Source organism: Saccostrea cucullata, unplaced genomic scaffold (assembly GCF_032062105.1).
Source record: "Saccostrea cucullata isolate Sc308-1 unplaced genomic scaffold, CSIRO_AGI_Scuc_v1 ctg3362, whole genome shotgun sequence".
Taxonomy (NCBI): Eukaryota; Metazoa; Mollusca; class Bivalvia; order Ostreida; family Ostreidae; genus Saccostrea; species Saccostrea cuccullata.
Genome location: NW_026935546.1, coordinates 17,262 through 36,235, shown reverse-complemented (window position 1 = coordinate 36,235; position 18,974 = coordinate 17,262). Strand labels below are relative to the sequence as shown.

General features: G+C 33.3%; 3 protein-coding genes across 5 annotated transcripts; 1 reads left to right on the top strand and 2 right to left on the bottom strand.

Moving 5' to 3' along the window:
* Positions 1-14: 14 nt before the first annotated feature.
* LOC134243196 (piRNA biogenesis protein EXD1-like) lies at positions 15-4,247 on the bottom strand. Of its 3 annotated transcripts, none has more exons than XM_062725419.1 (7): positions 4,000-4,247; positions 3,124-3,278; positions 2,707-2,834; positions 2,519-2,596; positions 2,318-2,431; positions 809-924; positions 15-686 (listed from the first exon to the last, which is right to left on the bottom strand). In XM_062725419.1, the coding sequence occupies exons 2-7, from the start codon at positions 3,230-3,232 to the stop codon at positions 476-478; spliced, it is 756 nt and encodes a 251-aa protein (XP_062581403.1). In that variant the 5' UTR covers positions 3,233-3,278; positions 4,000-4,247; the 3' UTR covers positions 15-475. The 3 variants fall into 3 exon arrangements, with proteins under 3 accessions (XP_062581403.1, XP_062581401.1, XP_062581404.1); XM_062725417.1 differs by lacking the exon at positions 4,000-4,247 and adding an exon at positions 3,864-3,993; XM_062725420.1 differs by lacking the exon at positions 4,000-4,247 and adding an exon at positions 3,791-3,819.
* Positions 4,248-5,048: 801 nt separating this feature from the next.
* On the bottom strand, positions 5,049-8,787 carry LOC134243198 (chymotrypsinogen 2-like). Its single transcript, XM_062725422.1, has 4 exons — positions 8,543-8,787; positions 7,773-7,879; positions 5,758-5,901; positions 5,049-5,342 (listed from the first exon to the last, which is right to left on the bottom strand). Exons 1-4 carry the CDS (start codon positions 8,733-8,735, stop codon positions 5,178-5,180), a joined length of 609 nt encoding a protein of 202 aa, XP_062581406.1. The 5' UTR covers positions 8,736-8,787; the 3' UTR covers positions 5,049-5,177.
* Positions 8,788-10,526: 1,739 nt separating this feature from the next.
* On the top strand, positions 10,527-12,785 carry LOC134243195 (E3 ubiquitin-protein ligase TRIM71-like). The gene is made up of 2 exons (XM_062725416.1): positions 10,527-10,621; positions 11,014-12,785. Exon 2 carries the CDS (start codon positions 11,027-11,029, stop codon positions 12,710-12,712), a length of 1,686 nt encoding a protein of 561 aa, XP_062581400.1. The 5' UTR covers positions 10,527-10,621; positions 11,014-11,026; the 3' UTR covers positions 12,713-12,785.
* The last annotated feature ends 6,189 nt before the right edge of the window (positions 12,786-18,974 follow it).

The window sequence follows — 18,974 nt, the reverse complement described above, 5'->3', positions numbered from 1 at the left end:
ATTAAGAAATAATATACAGATAAAGACATGACTTTATTGCACATATATAAAATACGTCTGGGTTATCACTTTATACATCATGACCAAAGGTTGATCATCTTGCAAAGGACTAAAGTGTACAGTAACAAATAGGGTATTACTTACATACTGGTAAACAAATCAAAATCTTGATACGTCTTTCAGTATGATAATTAACAATATTTAATGTTTAACGTGGAAAGGAAGAAAATAGCACAAAGCATCCCAATATAAGAAGCTTAAAAGCAAATATTACTATTATCATATTAATAGAACACGTATTACTACAATCGCCAATACTAAAATAATAAATTCTTCAGGAACTTTAATAAAATAAGGAAGATTGATACTGGTAACTAAATTCTGATCAAATTTCGTTCAATAATTTCTTATACATTAAAGAAACTGTATTATTTTTTAATGTTCAAGTTTAATACAATAATTTATCAGACATCATTTAGTCGGGATGAGACTCCGGTAGTGTGTTGGACAGGAGTTGTCGTTCTTCCTCTGTAAGTTCCGTCACGGGGTACTCGTACAGGTGCTCAACAAACTGCTGGCTCCTCCTGGCGGACTTCACCGACTGGATCCGTCTCCTCTGAATCCGCGACAGACGGTTCTCCTCACTCATACAGTCAAACCACTCCCACATGTGCGGATCCAACTGACTGAAGGAAGAAACGAAAAAATGGAGAGAGTTTATTCTACATGTATATTGTAAGCATTCAGCTAAACTTCATAAACTATTTTGCTCGTTTTATGCCTTATAAGTCAAATATTTATTTATTACCTGGCTAGACAGGTATACAAAGGTTCTAATGACATCACAGATGTAGCACACAGATGTAACATCGATTTTGACAAAGGTCGCTTTGCCCAGTAATTCACATCATCATTCATTTTTTTCTGAAACCATGAATAAGATATACATGACTGAAGATTCAAAATTCATCTCTAAACAAAATAAAATTTTGCTTATATGCTAATTACTCAAGCCCTAGAGGGGCTTGAGTTATCTAAAACGATGCTAGGTCATCGATTTACTCAGTTAAAATACATGAAAAAATATTATTTTTATAGATAAAAATATCTCTAGAAACAAAAATGAAGCTTATCTTGAAAAAGTCTGTATATTCAAAGATATTAAGCTTTAAATGTCGGATTCTTTTCTATGGCGAATGAACCATGAGTAAAGCTCCGCAGCCGCAACAGTTTCTATACAGAGATTTCGCGCTTTCCTTTGCGTAGGAATCTCAGGTAACTTTCACAGACGCTGACAAAGCATCTTTGGACGAGTCCACTGTTTACTCTGAAAGGTGACACAGGGCACACCATCGTTAACAAATTCTACTATGCATGGCCAGAAAATGTATGGTTGTAACCCCATATTGAAATTGCTTTCTACGGGCCTGAGAATGAAGTGCATGAGCACTTTGAGTGACAGTAAAATAATATAGCACATTAATGTTAAATTCTCCCTCGTACGTTTTTTTTAAATTTCAAAATATCGCACTAGTTATCTTTAGCTTTGGTAACGAAACCTATATACATGTAACTTCTTTTGGATTCGTAAGGAATATTTATTAGACATGCTGCACAGATGAACCCGCGATCGTGAACGTGGATTTTTTGGAGCCGAACCTACTCGGGCGCCCCCCCCCCCCCCCCAATCCACTTTGAAAAACGTTTCTACCTGTAAGCTTGTAACAATCTATTTGGATCGATGTATATTAAATTGTGATCGATGTACTTCATTAAGCAGAAATAAAAAAAAGTATATATATAGTTTGAAGTATATCGCCATAAAAAATATTTCAATAAATTAAGAAACGGCTAGTATGCTTTATAAAATATTCCTGAAAGTGAGTAACGTAAATTCATCTTAAAAAGTAATACGATTAATTATATTTATTCTCATTAAATTCAATATAAGAATTTTTTTATGTACATGTATTTTATTCAACAGAAGATTAAACTCAATAGCCCTCATCTTATACCATTTTAGGATATTAATGACACTTCCTAGTTGACTTTCTACAGCTTGAGTATCTCTGACGTTTTGTCAGTATATACTTGTTTTTTTCTGAATAAATCTAAAAACATAATTGAAATGGTAATTTCAGCAAGCATTGTTTAAAAAAAATTGGTCCAGAAGTTACTAGTACCTCTTTTTCTAAGTTAAAATAGTCAATAATGCCATTGAGAGTTTCCTCTCTAACAAGGTGGTTTAGGAACCTGAAATAATTACATTTGAGTGTTGATTTGATTTGATTACAGAGTACAAAAGAGTTAACTTCACCTGTTCATGGGAATCTGAAGCCGGTAGGTTGATCTGAAACTTTTTACAAAGCTGATCTAGAGTTATCTTTCTTGGCGGAAATCCTTTTTGTTCCAGAAGAACGGAGTAGCCGACCTAAACAATCGTATTTTGATATCATTTCATAATATACTTTTTGCTCAACATGAATTCCATTTACAATTTAATAATTCTAAATCTAACCTGAGTGTCAAAATAATGGCGTATTTTTATGCCGTATGGATGAAGAAATTTGCTGGCAATGCTTACGTCATGAAACACCTTCAATTAGGAAAAAACATAATGAAGGACAAAAAAAACCCCCATGCATGACGCATTACTGTTGTGAATAAAAAAAGTAAAAATATTAAAAGCAGACAATTTACTGGTACCTTTACTAGTTCTACAGACTGAAACAGCCGTATGAGACCACCATCCAATACGATGTTTGGACAAGATTTCACATCGAACACGAACACATCTCCGGAAGGAATACAAGTAGTCACAGACGTTAATACATCTATAAAAGGTTTAGACAGAAAATAAATCAACATGAATAATTCTGATCATTAAATTCAATTCTGATTTTTATTTGCTTTTTCGTAGAATGAAGGTCACAAAAGAACAACCTGTACTAGAATTTTGATTTTAGAAGATGAGGAAATCAAAGCTTATGATATAATAAATACATTCAACTTCAAAAGGCGTATTTCTGTATAGACAACTGGTATTTATATATAAAAAAATAAAATGATATAAAATATTTCAGATCCCAAATTCTTTTTCTACTAAATTGTTAGATATCTTACTTATATGCCTTGTTCCCTGACAGGAGACAGCTACTACAGGTTCACACAGTAATCGCCTCACCACCGATTCAGCCCCAGCAACAGTTGACACTACGTTGATCCCAGGCATATTGGATAGGCCAAGAGTAATGAAAAACTACCTGCTTGACATAACCCTGAAATATTTAGTTCTTGATTGTAAAACCTATATTAAAAAAAAACAGGTAGAGGAAGACAGAAGAAAATAAGCAGGGTGTTGCATTGTCATTAATTTTTTCGAAGTCACTTTAAAAAAAAGAAAGGTTTTGGGGTCTCACAAAAGTATATAACGTTAACATCACATTTAGGTGGAGGGTTCGGGGTTGGGGTGGTATTTTCCAATAACCTCAGTGTCCTCTATACAGATGACAAGAATAACATTCCATAACACTTGTAAATACTCTCATGAATGCACATGTACATGTATAAATTAACATACATGGTTTTTATTTTCCAATAAAATGCAGATTCCCAGCACGATTCTTGTATTGAATGCTTTTTTATACACAAGTATACAGGAAAGCCCCTGTGAACTTCATTTCTTTAAATTAACATTTCATATAAAATTGATAAAAATAGTGACAATTAAAAAAATGTAATCAAACAAAAATGAAATGTAATATTTTGGAGTGAACAAATATTAATTTACCTGTTAAGGCGCAAAATCAGGTAGAATTTAGAAATTGGTCTGAACTCCTGGGGATAACACGACAGACACTTACCTTGTTAAAAAGAGAGCTAGTTAAATGTCCGGTATAATCCTTTAACTTAGTTTTGATCATTCACAATCGATCTTACATAACTCTGGTTAATGCTTTCAAGATTAAGGTAGAAAATACATCTGATATCTAGGCCTACCTGGTCTTATGCAACAGTCCTGTGTAACTAGGGAAGCCGTCCGCCGAGGTCCTTACGTGATGAATTATTAATAAACACAACACCTTCTAATCGAGGTTCATTTATTGCAGAAATATCGATAAAAAATTTTCTCAGTGAAAGCACAATATTGACAATTAAACCCGAACCCGCTGTTTAAAGTTTAAGCACAAAAAAATGTTGATGACTTCCAAATACACTGTAGATGTCATTAAATTTAAATGGTCGGAAGAAAAGACTGGACGGTTATAATCTATTCAGGTATAATTTGTTTAGAAAATTTCACTGGGAAAGCGTAACGTATGAATGTATAATTACGGGTTCAATCCACAGTCCTTGGGTCTAAAGTACATGTATATTCAAAAGCAAACACTATTTGAATCAGTTGTTGAAATTTTCTATAGATCAGGTTGGAAGAAAATTTAAACCACTTTTAAAATTTTATTGACAGTATTGTCAAAATAGAAGTAAAACCTATACAAGTCGAAACTATATAATAACAGTTATGACCTATCTTAAAAAATGTTTAATTTTTCAAAAGTAGATCAAACCTCAAAATCAAGGGGTCAAACATCAGAGTGTAAATAGAGATGTCTTGTCATAGGCAATACAAAGATTTAATATGATAGCTGTATCTCCTCTCAAACAAAAGTCATGACCAAAGTTCAAGTTTTTGGAAAGTAGGTCAAACTTCAAGGTCAAGGTCACGAGGTCAAATATCAATGAAAGTGTATTTAGAAAGGTCATAGGTAATAAACAGGTTTAATATGAAAACTTTATCTCTTCTCATTCTAAAGTTATGGTCCAGGTTAAAGTTTTAGTGAAGGACGGACAGAACTATACATAATGACAGACGAATGAGATTTACATGTAATGTCCCCTCATTTGCGCGAAAACGAGGGACAATGAAATTTTTTTCATGAAAAAACAGCATTTCTCCCTAAACGTAGAAAATGATTGTTTAGTTTATAGAAGGAGTTAGATTCCTTGTAATCGTTGACCGCTTTCAATTACATACACTGTATATCCATATAAATATCTATCATTTATCATTCTGACACTCAAACACTATTTTTAAATATACAAGGCGAAATATCATTGGATGTGTTTGTTGTGCAATTTATTTAATCCAAGCAGACAATCTTTATTTGTATTTGTCCTCATATTGCCGACAGTTCACTCTGTATCCAGGGGAGATAAGCGGTGATTTTCGTGAACACGTTTGGTTTACCCAACTCAGAGCAAGTTGATGATCCCCATGACGTCACGCCCACCAGTACAAACGTATCATGACGCAGACACACCAATGGTCCCCCAGAATCTCCCTAAAATTTATAGCAAATATTAAAATTAATCACGCAAAAGTTTACGAACTGTACCTCTACTGCTTTAACAGCAAATCAAACGGCAGAGTTATCGCCCCTCCAAAAAATAAGTGGTAAAATTGAACAGAATATGATTGAGGTTATAAAAAATCCACCAAACTTGTCTTTCGGCATACTTTTATAAATAAAAGCAGACGTTCGATGACAGACAGAAAAATCTTTACCATTACCGAAAAAGTTGAGATAAACAACATGATGCAAAATATATACAGATGGATCTCATCGTCGGATACCCATGGATGATCTCGTATTTTTCTGATCACATGATAAGTAAAAGACGCGATCAACCGTGGTTAATCAACGGATGGATAGATGTATACTCTTTCCTTTAACTTTCTCTTTGTTTTTCTATTACCCGGCATGCCCCCGTGTCCCCAGTTCCTATACAGAGCTGTTTGTCGGTGATGACTCCGTCCCAGCTGGAGTTACACGTCATAGAAGAGGTTATCGGAATGCGTAGATGTCGTAGTACAACATTGTCACCAGTTCCTTCAACATATATTCAACATATATTCATTAAATACAATATATAGCATCCATTATATAATTATAGCATCCATTATATAATAAATCTTTCTTTCTTGAACAAATGATCTCAAGGCGACATAAAAAATAATCAATTCACCATTTAGGACCGCTACTAAAATTTAACTTGACCTTGAGAAACGTCACTCAACCACTGATGTAACAATGGCTTTTAAAAGATAAAGCAAGTACGTCATAAGTTTCTGTGCAGGCAGGCCGTTCAAAATAATTTAATATTTCAGCAATCTAAATATTGTTTGATAAAGGTCTGTAGCAACGGCTTTTAAAGTGTGTGTGTGTTGGGGAGGGGGGGGGCTGAAAGTTACAAAAAAATAACAAATCTGCGTATACAGAACACGCTACTTGATCATCACATCTCCATTTTTCCCATGACAAATTATCTTTATGTGAAATGTACGTCACATAATTGTACTTTTATGGTTTTGTTTTTCCTTTTTATTCTTTCATTTTCCAAATTGAAAAGAAAGCCAAAAATTATCTAAATAAAAACAAGTATATACTGACAAAACGTCAGAGATACTCGCGCTTTTTCATTGGCTAATTAGTCAGCCTGCGGAGTTACTCATTAATAAATCTTGACAATTATAAGTGATCAGCTATTAGAAAATTTAGCAGCTGCTGATTGGAATAAAAACATGTACATAAAAAAATTGTTATATTGAAAAACTTTAATGAGAATAAATATAATTCACAATTGTTTTTAAGATGAATTTAGTTATGACTTTCAGGAATATTTTATAAAGCAAACACCGTTTCTTAATTTATTGAAATATTTTTTATGGCGAATACTTCAAACTATATACTGTAAACCAACTTTTATTCGCAGTCCTTTTTTAAAGGACAGAAATTTTCCGGGTTGCCCCCGAGTCCTTGTCATCGCGAGCTATTTCTCGCCGTTATGACTCCTCCCAGTTTTTTTTTACAAAAATAGTCAAAAAAGACGTTATCGGAAAATTAATCGTCGTAGTACAACATTGTCACCAGTTCCTTCAACATGTATTCATTAAATAAATATATAGCATTTATATATATATCTTTCTTTTTGAACAAATTCTGGCGACATAAAAAAAATAATCAATTCACAATTTAATATAAAATTTGATTCCTGACCTAGATTGTTACCCCAGCTTACTGATGTAACAATGATCGTTTTTCAAAGTGGATTGGGGGGGGGGGGGGGGGGGGGGGGTCTGACGTAATGTCCGGTCAAAAAATCCACGTTGTGCGAGCTGGGTTCATCTGTGCAGCATGTCTATATATTCCTTACGAAGGCCAAAAGAAGTTACATGTATATAGGTTTCGTTACCAAAGTTAAAGAAAATACCCGGTATTTTGAAATTTAATAAAAAGGTCTAATGACATTATCTTTATGTGAAATGTACGTCACATAATTGTACTTTTATGGTTTTGTTTTTCCTTTTTATTCTTTCATTTTCAAATTGAAAGGAAAGCCAAAAATTATCTATATAAAAAACAATTGGAATATACAACAATTCTTACAATGAACTTTGTTAACGATGGTGTGCCCTGTGTCACCTTTCAGATAAACAGTGTTCGCCAAAGATGCTTTGTCAGCGTCTGTCAAAAAATTCAGTTTAAAACAAATAACTTGTCAATAAAAAAAACCTTTGGTTATCAGAAATATATATTGCTAGTAACCATTTCGAAATTTAAAGGTAAAATCTATATTCTATATACAGTTGCACTTCAAGAACACCTTCATTTTTGCTTACCCGTAGAGACATTTTTATCTATAAAAATAATATTTTTTCATGTATTTTAACTGAGTAAATCGAAATGACCGCGGTCATTCTGAAGACTGACCTGCCAAGGCCACTCGCCGTCCAAAGCTTGATCACCGCCCACCACTCTAAGGCGCGGATCTACATGGCGTGTCTGTACCCGTGTTATTAGTCCGCACTTGTCCGTGCCTTAAAACAAATAGATAGGTATCAAAAACAATTAAATACAGTAACTTGTCAATACCAACTTTAAAAATTTGGTCATTAAAAATATACACGTAGTATATTGCATAACTGTAACCGCATTGAAAATTTATTATCATTTTTCCATTATATATATATTATTATAACACTAACTGGCTTACCCGTAGAGACAGTGAGCGGCGGTAACAACCGCGGATCATCAGATCTAACGAGACGCGAAATGACCGCGATCATTCTGATGATCCGCCTGCCAAGGCCATCACGGCTCTTCGGATCAAGTTACTGATATAATGATAAATTTATTATATACCCCCTCATAACTAGCTAAATGTAGCAGAATAAAACTTTAGAGATCAATTGTTATAATATTTATTCATAAAACAAAGCATAATAACAAGGTACTTTTTAACGCGCAAAAAAATAACGTAATGTTTTTGCGTACTACGTCATCAGTTTAAGAGAGTGGTGATATGGACTTCATAAATATACACAGTGTGGTGATCCGGAAAATCATTAAACTCTGTAAAATTAACAGTAACAAAAACAAGGAAATTGATGGGTATATAATAAAATGCCATTCCAATCTGATTTTAATCAGACTGATGCAATTTGTGGTTACATCTTGCGCATTAAGTGATAAAAGGTAACCTGGATGTGCTGGCTCAGGATTGACAGTAGATGGCGCTGGTTTGCAGCAGACATTCTTTCTACATCCTAAAGCATAATGGTCTACATAACCATCACAACGTATATTTGACCGAATGCACGATCCGCCTCTTGTCGTGCACGTGTCGACTCTTGCTTGGGGCTTTCCTAAATACCAAAGATTCCAGTCTAACATCGCTATGTACACCAAATTTTAAAAATCAAACGTTGAACTCAAAAATTGAACCTTACCGACAATGGGTCCCACATTCATAAATGCTAGAACGAAAAGGAAAGACCGAATCATAGTGTTAGAATTCAGTTGAATCACCGAAATACCGGAACTCAAATCTGTCTAAATCTCCAGATTCTCCTTAAAATGAAAATGTCCTTGTCATCAGAGAAATGGCTAAATATTACTGGAGACATCTTTCTGCAGGAGTGCTGTAGTTATCAACAATTCCGCGAAAACAATATGATACCCTTGTTAAACAAACCATCATGACTGTTTATCCTTTTTCCATACCTGTTGGAATTTTCCTGACCCCCGAGTACTTAAATTTGTTGTGGCAAACAAATTCATTGTTATGATACAAGTATACCGTTCATTTACTAGTATATTGACACCAGATTCTTTTACACTAATTGAAATGTCAATTCCTCATTTAATGGAGTATACATTATCAAAATGTAAAGCTTTAGGCCTACTGGACAAAAAAGTTAAAGATCATCAAATTAAATATGTTTTTCATAGACTTTATCAAAGAAAAGGGAATGCTGCTTTAATTTCAGTATCATATTTTATAGTTTGAAAATTAAACATTGGATGTGATAAATTTCTTTGAATACACGCTATTAATTGTTCATTACGGTAACTCTAAAAAAAAAAATCGCCATGTTGGATGTAGACCTGAGGCCTGTTCAGCTGAGCGTACGTTCGCGAAATTACTATTGGAGGTATAAGGAATTTTGGCGAGCGCTCGCAAACGTTCGCTCTGCTGAACAGGCCTCTGATAAAAAGAAATTTGTTCAGAAGAGTCAATTGATGTCGGTTTTTATTTTAATAATTGCCAGCATTTTGTACGACATTCCTGCGAGGCAATAACGGCCCTACAGTGCCACCCATGCTTCCAATCAGTCGTGCAAGGCTAGCCTGCGGAATGTTGCAATTCCTCCTACAAAGCTGTCGGAAGCTCCTAACGAATTTTAGGAAGTTTTAAACCAGCTGAAATGCAGTGCTAAAGAATGTCCCATGCGTGTTCTATTTGGTTCAAGGTGTACGGTAGTCCATCAGGACTGTTATTTGGCCAATGTTGCTATGTGGAATTGATTTTAATTTAGCCTTCTTTGACAATTTACTGCCTGTAAATATCGATTCCATAAACTTTGGGAAACATGTGGTCTTTTTTCAACGTGATGTTGCGTTTTGCCAGCTTCTATCATCCCTGCTGTCCTGGAGCTTTCATTCATATTCATTTGCTTCCTCATAGCGTCTTGTCATCAGTTCTGGCCAGAAATACTAACATTGTTTTGCATTCACAGAGGAAAACCCTCTTTGATACTTCTATGGTCTAATTGTTCCATTTACTTATTTAACGCAACATATTTTCGTAAGGAAAATGCCGCAAAACTCACCAAATACGTGTTTTCAAAAGAATCATGTTTATGTTTCTTCAGTTTTTATGGTGGCTAACCCCCCTCTCCATATATGCAAATTTTCCACAGACAAGGGAATGCAATCATGCAACAAGCATTCTGAAAAAGCTTGCATTAGAATACTAAATTGTCACTTTTGATTATCGGCATTGTGCTTGACCCACTGTATTATATGTTTATATGCTTTATATGATTTTGTACCTCATGTACCATTTACAAGGTTTTGAGTGAATAAATTGAATTGAAATGAAAAGCTACAGAGTTATGGCATAAATTTAAACATGCAGTCCCCTGTTTATAACGAGTTAAAATACACCAAATATCTGACAGATAGACATTGTACAGGTGAGCAGGTAAGTGGGCGTGTGATCCAATATATTGATTGGAATATTATTTGGCCGACAAGACAGGCGCCATTTAAGTCAGGTAATAATTATGGAATGTTTTCATTTGATAAAACTATTTAAAATAATATAATAAAATGTGGAAACATTTTTGACAAGATTGTTTTGAGGTTAATTGAAGACCTGGGTATAGACTGATACATTCATGTAATTTTGTACGCCTTTTAATATCATGTTTTGAATGTCATGGATATACAATTAAGGCAGCTACGCTATTTAAAAGAAATTGTCATTAGACTTATCATTTGTCAAACAATTAATCTAGAATCTGCCAATTTAGTTTACTATTTTCATTCTACTGGACTTTAGCAGGTATGCATTCATCTGACTTGATTGTAATGATTAGTGAGACTCATTCATCAAACTGATGTGTCACAAATATATTAGAATTAAAATAATGTCATCTAATTATAGGTCTAGTCTGATCATGGACCCCCGTACCAGTGCCCAGGACGTGATGCGATGTGACCTGTGTGAGACCGCTGTGGTACAGATGCATTGTGATACATGTCTTGTCAACCTGTGTAGGGCCTGTGTGGGAGAACACATGGTATCTGATGAATCTAAGAAACATGAAGTTGTTAGATTTACTCTTAGAAAATCGACCCCCCTCTACCCTGGGTGTAAAATTCATGATAAACAACAATGTACAATGTACTGTAATCAATGTGACATTCCTGTGTGTGACACCTGCCTTGCTTCTGATCAACATCTGGGTCATAAATTATTGAAAATATTACAAGTTCTTAATGAGAAAAAGGAAAAGATTATCAAAGAAAACATTGAACTAAATCAAATAATTTATCCAACCTACCAGGACATTGCCTCTGATGTACAAAACAGAATGAGTCAGTTGGAAAAGGAATATGGAGATCTCTCAACTGCCATAACACAACATGGAGAGAGCTGGCACAGAGAAATTGACAAAATTGTTCAGAAACTAAAAGCAGAAGTTGATGAGATGAAAAACTCACAGTTACAAACTCTACAGAAACATCTGGATGAAATTAAGAAAAGAATTTCTGAAATCAAAAATGAAATCAGTTCATTTGAGGTTGATGTAGATTATAATGACATTTCAAAGCTACTCAGGGTAACATCTAATATAGACAGACACAGAAAACTTCCAGAAAAGATTGTGCACTCCTTACCTACATTTTCTCAAGGAAGAATTCAAAAACTTTGTAAAATATTCGGAACATTAATATCATCAAGTTTTTCAACTTCAGAAAAAACTGGCTACAGCATGAAGACAACACAACAATCACCAGAAGCTGGATCCTCTCCTCCAGTCAAACAGCTGCTTGATGAACCAGAGATCGTCAGCACCATAGACACTGGGTTTGGATACCTTTACAATGTGGTCTGTCAGAATGATGAAGAGATATGGACAACAAGACATAACAGTACCATGAAACTCTTCAGCATCAGTCAGGGATCACTACTCAAGTCAATCACAACCAAGTCAGAGAACATGCCAGATGACATAACTGTGACAATTAGTGGAGATCTAGTTTATACTGATTACTGGGATAAAACTGTGAACATAATGAGGAAAGAGAAGATAGAGGAGGTGATCAGACTACAGAACTGGAGACCTAGCGGTGTCTGTAGTACCTCCTCTGGTGACCTCCTGGTTATCATGGAAAGTGATGATAACAAACAAACAAAAGTTGTCCGTTACTCTGGCTCCACAGAGAAACAAACCATTCAGTTTAATGAACAAGGTTATACTCTCTATTCAGCTGGTACTTGTTACAGAAACATAACTGAGAACAGGAACCTGGATATTTGTGTGTCAGACAATCGAGCTAAAGCAGTAGTGGTGGTCAATCAGGCCGGGAAACTGAGATTCAGGTACTACGAACATGCCCATACCCCAAAGAACAAAAGACTCAGTCCACTAGGAATCACCACAGACAGTCAGAGTCACATCCTTACAGTTGATTCTAACAATGACTGTGTCCACATCATAGACCAAGATGGACAATTCCTCCGTTACATAGACTGTGGACTGAGTAGACCCTGGGGACTGTGTACGGATACAAATGACAATTTGTTTGTTTCTCAAAATTATTTGAACCAAGTGAAGAAAATCAAATATCTGCAGTGAAACCATAATCAAAATAATCCAGGCCTCAGGATCATGAAAAAGACGTTGACTTAAGTCAAATTTTCAATTGTCTGTAAAAGAAATTAATTAAAAAGTCTTAAAATAAAGCTTGAAAATGAAATCTTTTCAGGCAATACTTCTTTTACTTTATGCCTCTCAAATGAATGTAATTCAAGGTTCTTTTAAGTTTTTGGAAAGAATATTAAAGAAGTTGATATTTGATCCTCATAAAAGTAAGTAAAAACTGAGGTATCGTGTGCAATAAGCTCACTAAATGATGCTCCCGCATCCCATATGTTATAATGGCAAAATCTATGTTTTGCACTGGGAATTTAGAAATATGTGTAAGGTCATATAGTAAAATAGAAAGATATTGCCATTGTGACCTCCTATTTTACTTTTTGATCCGACACATATTTCGGGTTTCCCTTAGCAAAACATGGACATTGCCATTATATTCATATTTTTGTCTTATTTTTGTATTTTAGAGTTACTTCCCTTAGCTCGTCCGAGTCGTTTTCATGTATAAGCAAAACATGCATTTTGCCATAATAATCATTTAGGAGGCGAAGGTATCATTTAATGAGCTCGCTCACAGTATTTCTACATATTCTAGTTGATACAAAATTTTGTAACGTGTCCTTCATCAAGCAAATGAGTTAAACAAATGATTATGTAAATAAGAGATAGATCACTAATTTGATAAATGCTTTGAAATGATAAATGACCAAGAAATATGATAACAAACGATCGAGTCAGTATATATGAAGATAATACAAAAATTTCCTATCCTAAAAATAAAAAGCAATAATTAATCTTTTAATAATTATTGGTATGGGTCTCGGTCTGTATTCTGCATGTGTAAGTACCAAGGCAGTTACCTATCTGAAATTCCGGATGGGTCTTGTACTGAGACAGGACCCATTTTTCTACAAAAACACATCGACCATTACTAAAAAAAAACTGTACATGGCCTAGATACAGAGCATCTGAAACATAATCCTCCATCGTGTTCATGTTCCTCTTCACCCTATAGCTATAGTCCTGCTTGACACGTTATAACAGATGATGTAAATATAGTTAAAGCCATATATGGCGTATGTACAATGAAAATTATTAGACTAAAATTATAAGAACTTTTTTTTTTTTTTTTTTTTCCCAATCTTTATTTTCAATTACAACTGAACTTGGGATAATATATCCTCAGATACTCCCGATTAATCCTCACTTATGGTGCCAGGGGCCCATTGGATTGGATAAATTATATCTTATATGTAGATATGAATATGTAATATAAATAAATATATATAAATATATAGACATAGAAATTATATATATATGATATGAATCGGAAAGATGAACTACCTTATAAATATAAAAATATGCAAATATTTGTTTTTACAACTAATAATAATAAATAAATAGATAAATAATTGAATAATAACAATTAAGTCTCGCTGCCATGGGGAACATCTTCCACCTCACAGAGTCCATAATAATTACCCCCACATGGCAGCACTACTGAAGGACAGACCCCTTCAGATAGTCAGACTATAATTATCACAAAGTTATCGAAATATCATAGAACCATTTATATGTAAAGTTTACATTTTTTTACAATTTTTTATAAATCTCATATTGATACATAAGGTTTGCCTTTACATAATACAAGATATCATTTATATTTTCTTCTCTGTTTTCATATCTTAGCTTCATTTTAATCTTATATATAAAGAAAGCTATGTATGATAATAAATAATTCAATGAAATAGTGGTTTTGTTTTCTTCATAGAAAAAACCCAATACAATATTTTTCCATTTTATATTCAAATTCAGACGGTTTTCTATATTTTTCCAAATCAATTCTACATTTCTACAATCAAAAATTTGATGTTTTGTATCTTCAAGTGATTCACAAAAAGGACATTTATTCGATACATTTCTATTCCATTTGTGAACATTTTTGTTATTAATTAGTAGATTTTGTAAAAGCTTATAATTAAATTCTGCTAATTGTTTATCTTTTATTTTCGTAATTTTTGATTGATAGATGCGTGTCTTGTTTTCCTCAAAGCTAAAGCTAAAGCTTCTCGACCAATATTTCTCGGAGTAAGGTTTTATAAAAGTTTTTTTTAGAAAAATGTCATAAATTATTTTGCTACTTATCAGGTTTATCGGTAGTCTTTGTTTATTTTCTAACATAATCATCGTCTGATTTTTTATGTTTATATAAGCTCCCTTTGAAACATCATGATGTTTCTGTATAGGTTTTACAACTTTTTTTAAAATGTTGTATTCACTGATTATGTTGGATTTGTTTACAAGAATATTTTGAAAATAATTGATATCATGGAAGTTTCCATTTCCGTCAAACAAGTCCTTAATATATAAGATCCCACTTTTTATCCAATTGGTGTAGAAAAGAATTTTATCATTAAATCGAACAAGGTTGTTCAACCATATAGGTAGAGACAATATTTCATTATCGGGTATCTCCCTTATATTGTGTTTTTTATATTTACAATCGTTCAATGTACTGAAAATTTCACAGTAGAAAATTGGTAATGACTTAAATATTTGTTTTATTTCACCTGTACTTGTTGTATTTGTCCTAATAAGATACTCTGGTGAAATGAATTTTCTCGCGCTCTCGCAACACAAGATATAAAGAAGGACTTTAAAGATGAATTTTTTTCGTTGAAAATTCGTGTAACCCATGCGACCTTGAGCGCTTTCAGTTTGCAATCAATGTCAACAATTCCTATCCCTCCTTCATTCTGTTTTCCGATTAATGTATTTCTTTTTATCCGTTCTCTTTTTCCCCATAGAAAATTGAAGACTGTTTTCTTTATTTTCTTAATTGTTTCATTTTTAGGATATTGCAAAATAGATGCACTATAGTATATTTGCGTTAATGCTAAAGTATTAATGACAGTACTTTTTCCATATATAGTTAACTTTCTGGTGTTCCACATTGTGAGTCGTTTTTCTAATTTATCGACTTTTTCTGTCCAGTTTTTTTCATAGCACTGGTCAGAATCATGACCTATATATATTCCTAAGCATTTTACAGGTGCATTAGTAATATTCATGTCGTATAATTTATCATATCTGTTTTTCAAGGGCCCTAATAATATTCCTTCAGATTTATTCTTATTAAGTTGCATTCCTGATATCTTGCCAAATTGTTCAATTATATTTATAGCTTTTTCTATAGATTTTATATCTTGTAAAAAGAGCGATGTATCGTCTGCGTGTTGAAGGATTTTTATTTCTTTAGGCATAAATTCATTAGTAAAACCTTTTACCTCTGGAGAATTGTGTAATTTTATTGACATTATTTCTACATTAAATAAAAATAGCAATGCCGAGATTGGACATCCTTGTCGAATTCCTTTCGTCATTTTACAGGTTCTAGACATCCATCCATTATTTTTTATACGAAATACGGGCTTTGTATAAAGAATTTTCATCCATTTTATGAATTGATCTCCAAAGTTGAATTTATCTAAAGTGCTGAACATAAAGTTCCATTCAACAGAATCAAAAGCTTTTTGAAAATCAAGAAGTAAGATTGCTCCTTCTTTTTGGTTCGCTTCACAGTATTCAAATATATCAAGTAAAAGTCTTGCATTTTCACCAATATATCTACCTTTGATGTATGCAGATTGATCCTTATCAATTAATTTGTCTATAACTTTCTGAAGTCTGATCGCGAAAATGTGTGTTAATATTTTGTAATCACAGTTTGTTAAACTAATAGGTCTATAGTTTTTGAGATCGTTCTTTTCTCCTTTTTTATGTATCAGAGAAATAATTGATAATTTTTGCGAAAAAGTCATTTCCTGCTTTTCAAATGTCTTATTTAGTGATTCATAAAAATATTTTTTAATATCGTTCCAAAATATTTTATAGAATTCGACGGGTAACCCATCAGAGCCAGGAGATTTGTTGTTTTTCATTTGTTTTATAGCCTGCGCACATTCAGAAATTGTGGGAAGTTCATCACACATCTCTCTTTCTTGATTAGTTAATTGAGGACATTCACAATCTTCTAAATACTCGTCTATGTTTTCTACTCGGACCTGTTTTGTTGAATATAGATTTTCATAAAAATTACAAAGTGACTCCATGATGTCTTCAGTTTTATTTAATAATTTATTTTCTTTTTTAATTTCATGTATCGTATTTGCCGATTGATTTTTTCTTTCTAATCTTAAAAAATATGATGTATTTTTTTTCCCCATTTTCTATCCAGTTTGCTTTTGATCTGATAAATGCACCCTTAGTAGTTTTAGCATAAATTTCGTCTAATTCTGTTTCAAGAATTTTTTTCCTTCTCATGTCCATTAAGTAGTGCGGAGACGTTTCAATGTTTTCTATTTCTTTTTCTATTTCTGTGATTCTTTGTTTTCTAGTAAGACTTTTTTGTTTTGAAAAATTAATTGAAAACTCTTTGACGATAGATTTAACCTTTTCCCATCTTATTTGATGATCTATAAGAACTTATTATTTGTTTCATTGCTTTATATAAAGATAGAACTTTTCCGTAAATTACAAAATCTAAGTCAATTGCGTTATAAAGATACCACAATTTAATTTGGATTCTCGGAATTTTCTCCGACTCGGAAGAAAATACAAATGATTTAAATAACACATTACAGAGAAGATAAAATCGTATTATTAGTTGAAACGCGGTGTTCTCTGTGTTCAGAATTGTATGAGAAGTTTTAATTTAAATGTTTTAACTGTATTTCTTTACTTAATTTTGTATTTTTCAAAAAGATATTTTTTGATCAGTTACGCCATATATGGCGTTAATAAAGAGGACCTTAGACATATAAAGCAGAATTTATGCAAAATCTTATGCGTGAAAAGAAGAAAACACTTGCTGTTGCCTTCAACTCGACCTTCAGATTTATCGACGACGCATTGTCAATTAACAATAGTAATTTCCATTCCTACGTCGATACGATATATCCAGGAGAGCTTGAGATAAAAGATACCACAGAGACTGACACATTTTCTACTTGGATATTTTACTTGAAAAAGACGTAAATGGTAACCTAACAACCAAGTTATATGATAAACTTTACGACTTTAGCTTTTCTATCGTCAACTTCCCTTACTTACATGTATGCAGCAATATACCTTCATCACCTGCATACGGAGTGTATATATCTCAGTTGATTCGATACGCAAGATGATGCTCTACGTATGAACAATTTCTAAAACGAGGGAAATTATTGACAACCCAGTTGATGAAACAAGAATATCATATCATCATTTCGAAGTTCTATTTCGATATGATGACCTTGTCAGCAAAAAATTTATCATTGAGTCATATGCTGATTGACGTTTTTCATACCAATTGTTCGTCCATTATTTAAACACTGAATTGACGACGGATATTCCCGTTATTTCACGATCATGACAATGAGCACACGGTGGGTGTGACCGGTCAGCAGGGGATGCTCACTCCTCCATGGCACCTGATCCAACCTCTGAGGTTTCGGAGGTCCGTGTTTGCTCTGCTACTATTTTGTATTGTTTTATACACTTTGCTATTGAATACTGTTCGTTATCTTCATATCCTTCTCCTGGTTATACGAGGGGCGGTCAATAAATAATGTCATCAGGGCTCGGAAAAAATAAAAAAAAAATCGCTTTTCTATGATTTTGTCTTAATGATTTAGCTAAAATATTCTCTTTTAATTAAAAGACATGTCCGTAACATTTTAATTCAATTTCTAATTGTTTTTAGAACACAGTTTTGAGTATGACCCTTCGTATACTGGAAAATGGCAGATCCTATGATGTGCTGTGCTTGTTTTTTTTCTTTCTGAAAGGTGTTTTCCTAAGTTTGGGAAATGACACAAGTCAAAGATTTAAAGATCTGGCGAATGTTGTTGATGTGACAAAACAGTAATTTTCTGTTTACCCCAAAACTCCTTTACTCTTCATGGCCTGTGGGTTTGGAAGGAAGAAATTTAATGTAGTGAATTCCTCATTCTGTTTTCTTCCTCTCATAAACCTTTCAATTTTTTGGCAAATATTTTGCTTACTAGACTCCTCCAGAAATTGAACTGCCTCCCAGTATATGTATTTGAACAACAAGACCGCTAATATTTAAGAAAATAGCGTATAAAACTGTTTTTGTGTTCTTGCAAATTTTTGCTCTTCTTCGTCCTTTGCAGTTTTGTCAAGTACATCTTATTCTAAATTTGTTTTAAGGGTTTAACGCAAAAGTTTCATGATCTGT

Coding starts and splice junctions, on each gene's coding strand:
- LOC134243196 (XM_062725419.1), bottom strand. CDS start 3,232: ATGCCTGGGATCAACGTAGTGTCAACTGTTGCTGGGGCTGAATCGGTG. Junction 925..2,317: donor CTTCAGATTCCCATGAACAG/GTGAAGTTAACT, acceptor TCATGGTTTCAG/AAAAAAATGAATGATGATGT. Junction 687..808: donor TTGTATACCTGTCTAGCCAG/GTAATAAATAAA, acceptor TTCTTCCTTCAG/TCAGTTGGATCCGCACATGT.
- LOC134243198 (XM_062725422.1), bottom strand. CDS start 8,735: ATGTTAGACTGGAATCTTTGGTATTTAGGAAAGCCCCAAGCAAGAGTC. Junction 5,902..7,772: donor ACGGCGAGTGGCCTTGGCAG/GTCAGTCTTCAG, acceptor ATATGTTGAATA/TATGTTGAAGGAACTGGTGA. Junction 5,343..5,757: donor GGGACACGGGGGCATGCCGG/GTAATAGAAAAA, acceptor TATAAATTTTAG/GGAGATTCTGGGGGACCATT.
- LOC134243195 (XM_062725416.1), top strand. CDS start 11,027: ATGGACCCCCGTACCAGTGCCCAGGACGTGATGCGATGTGACCTGTGT.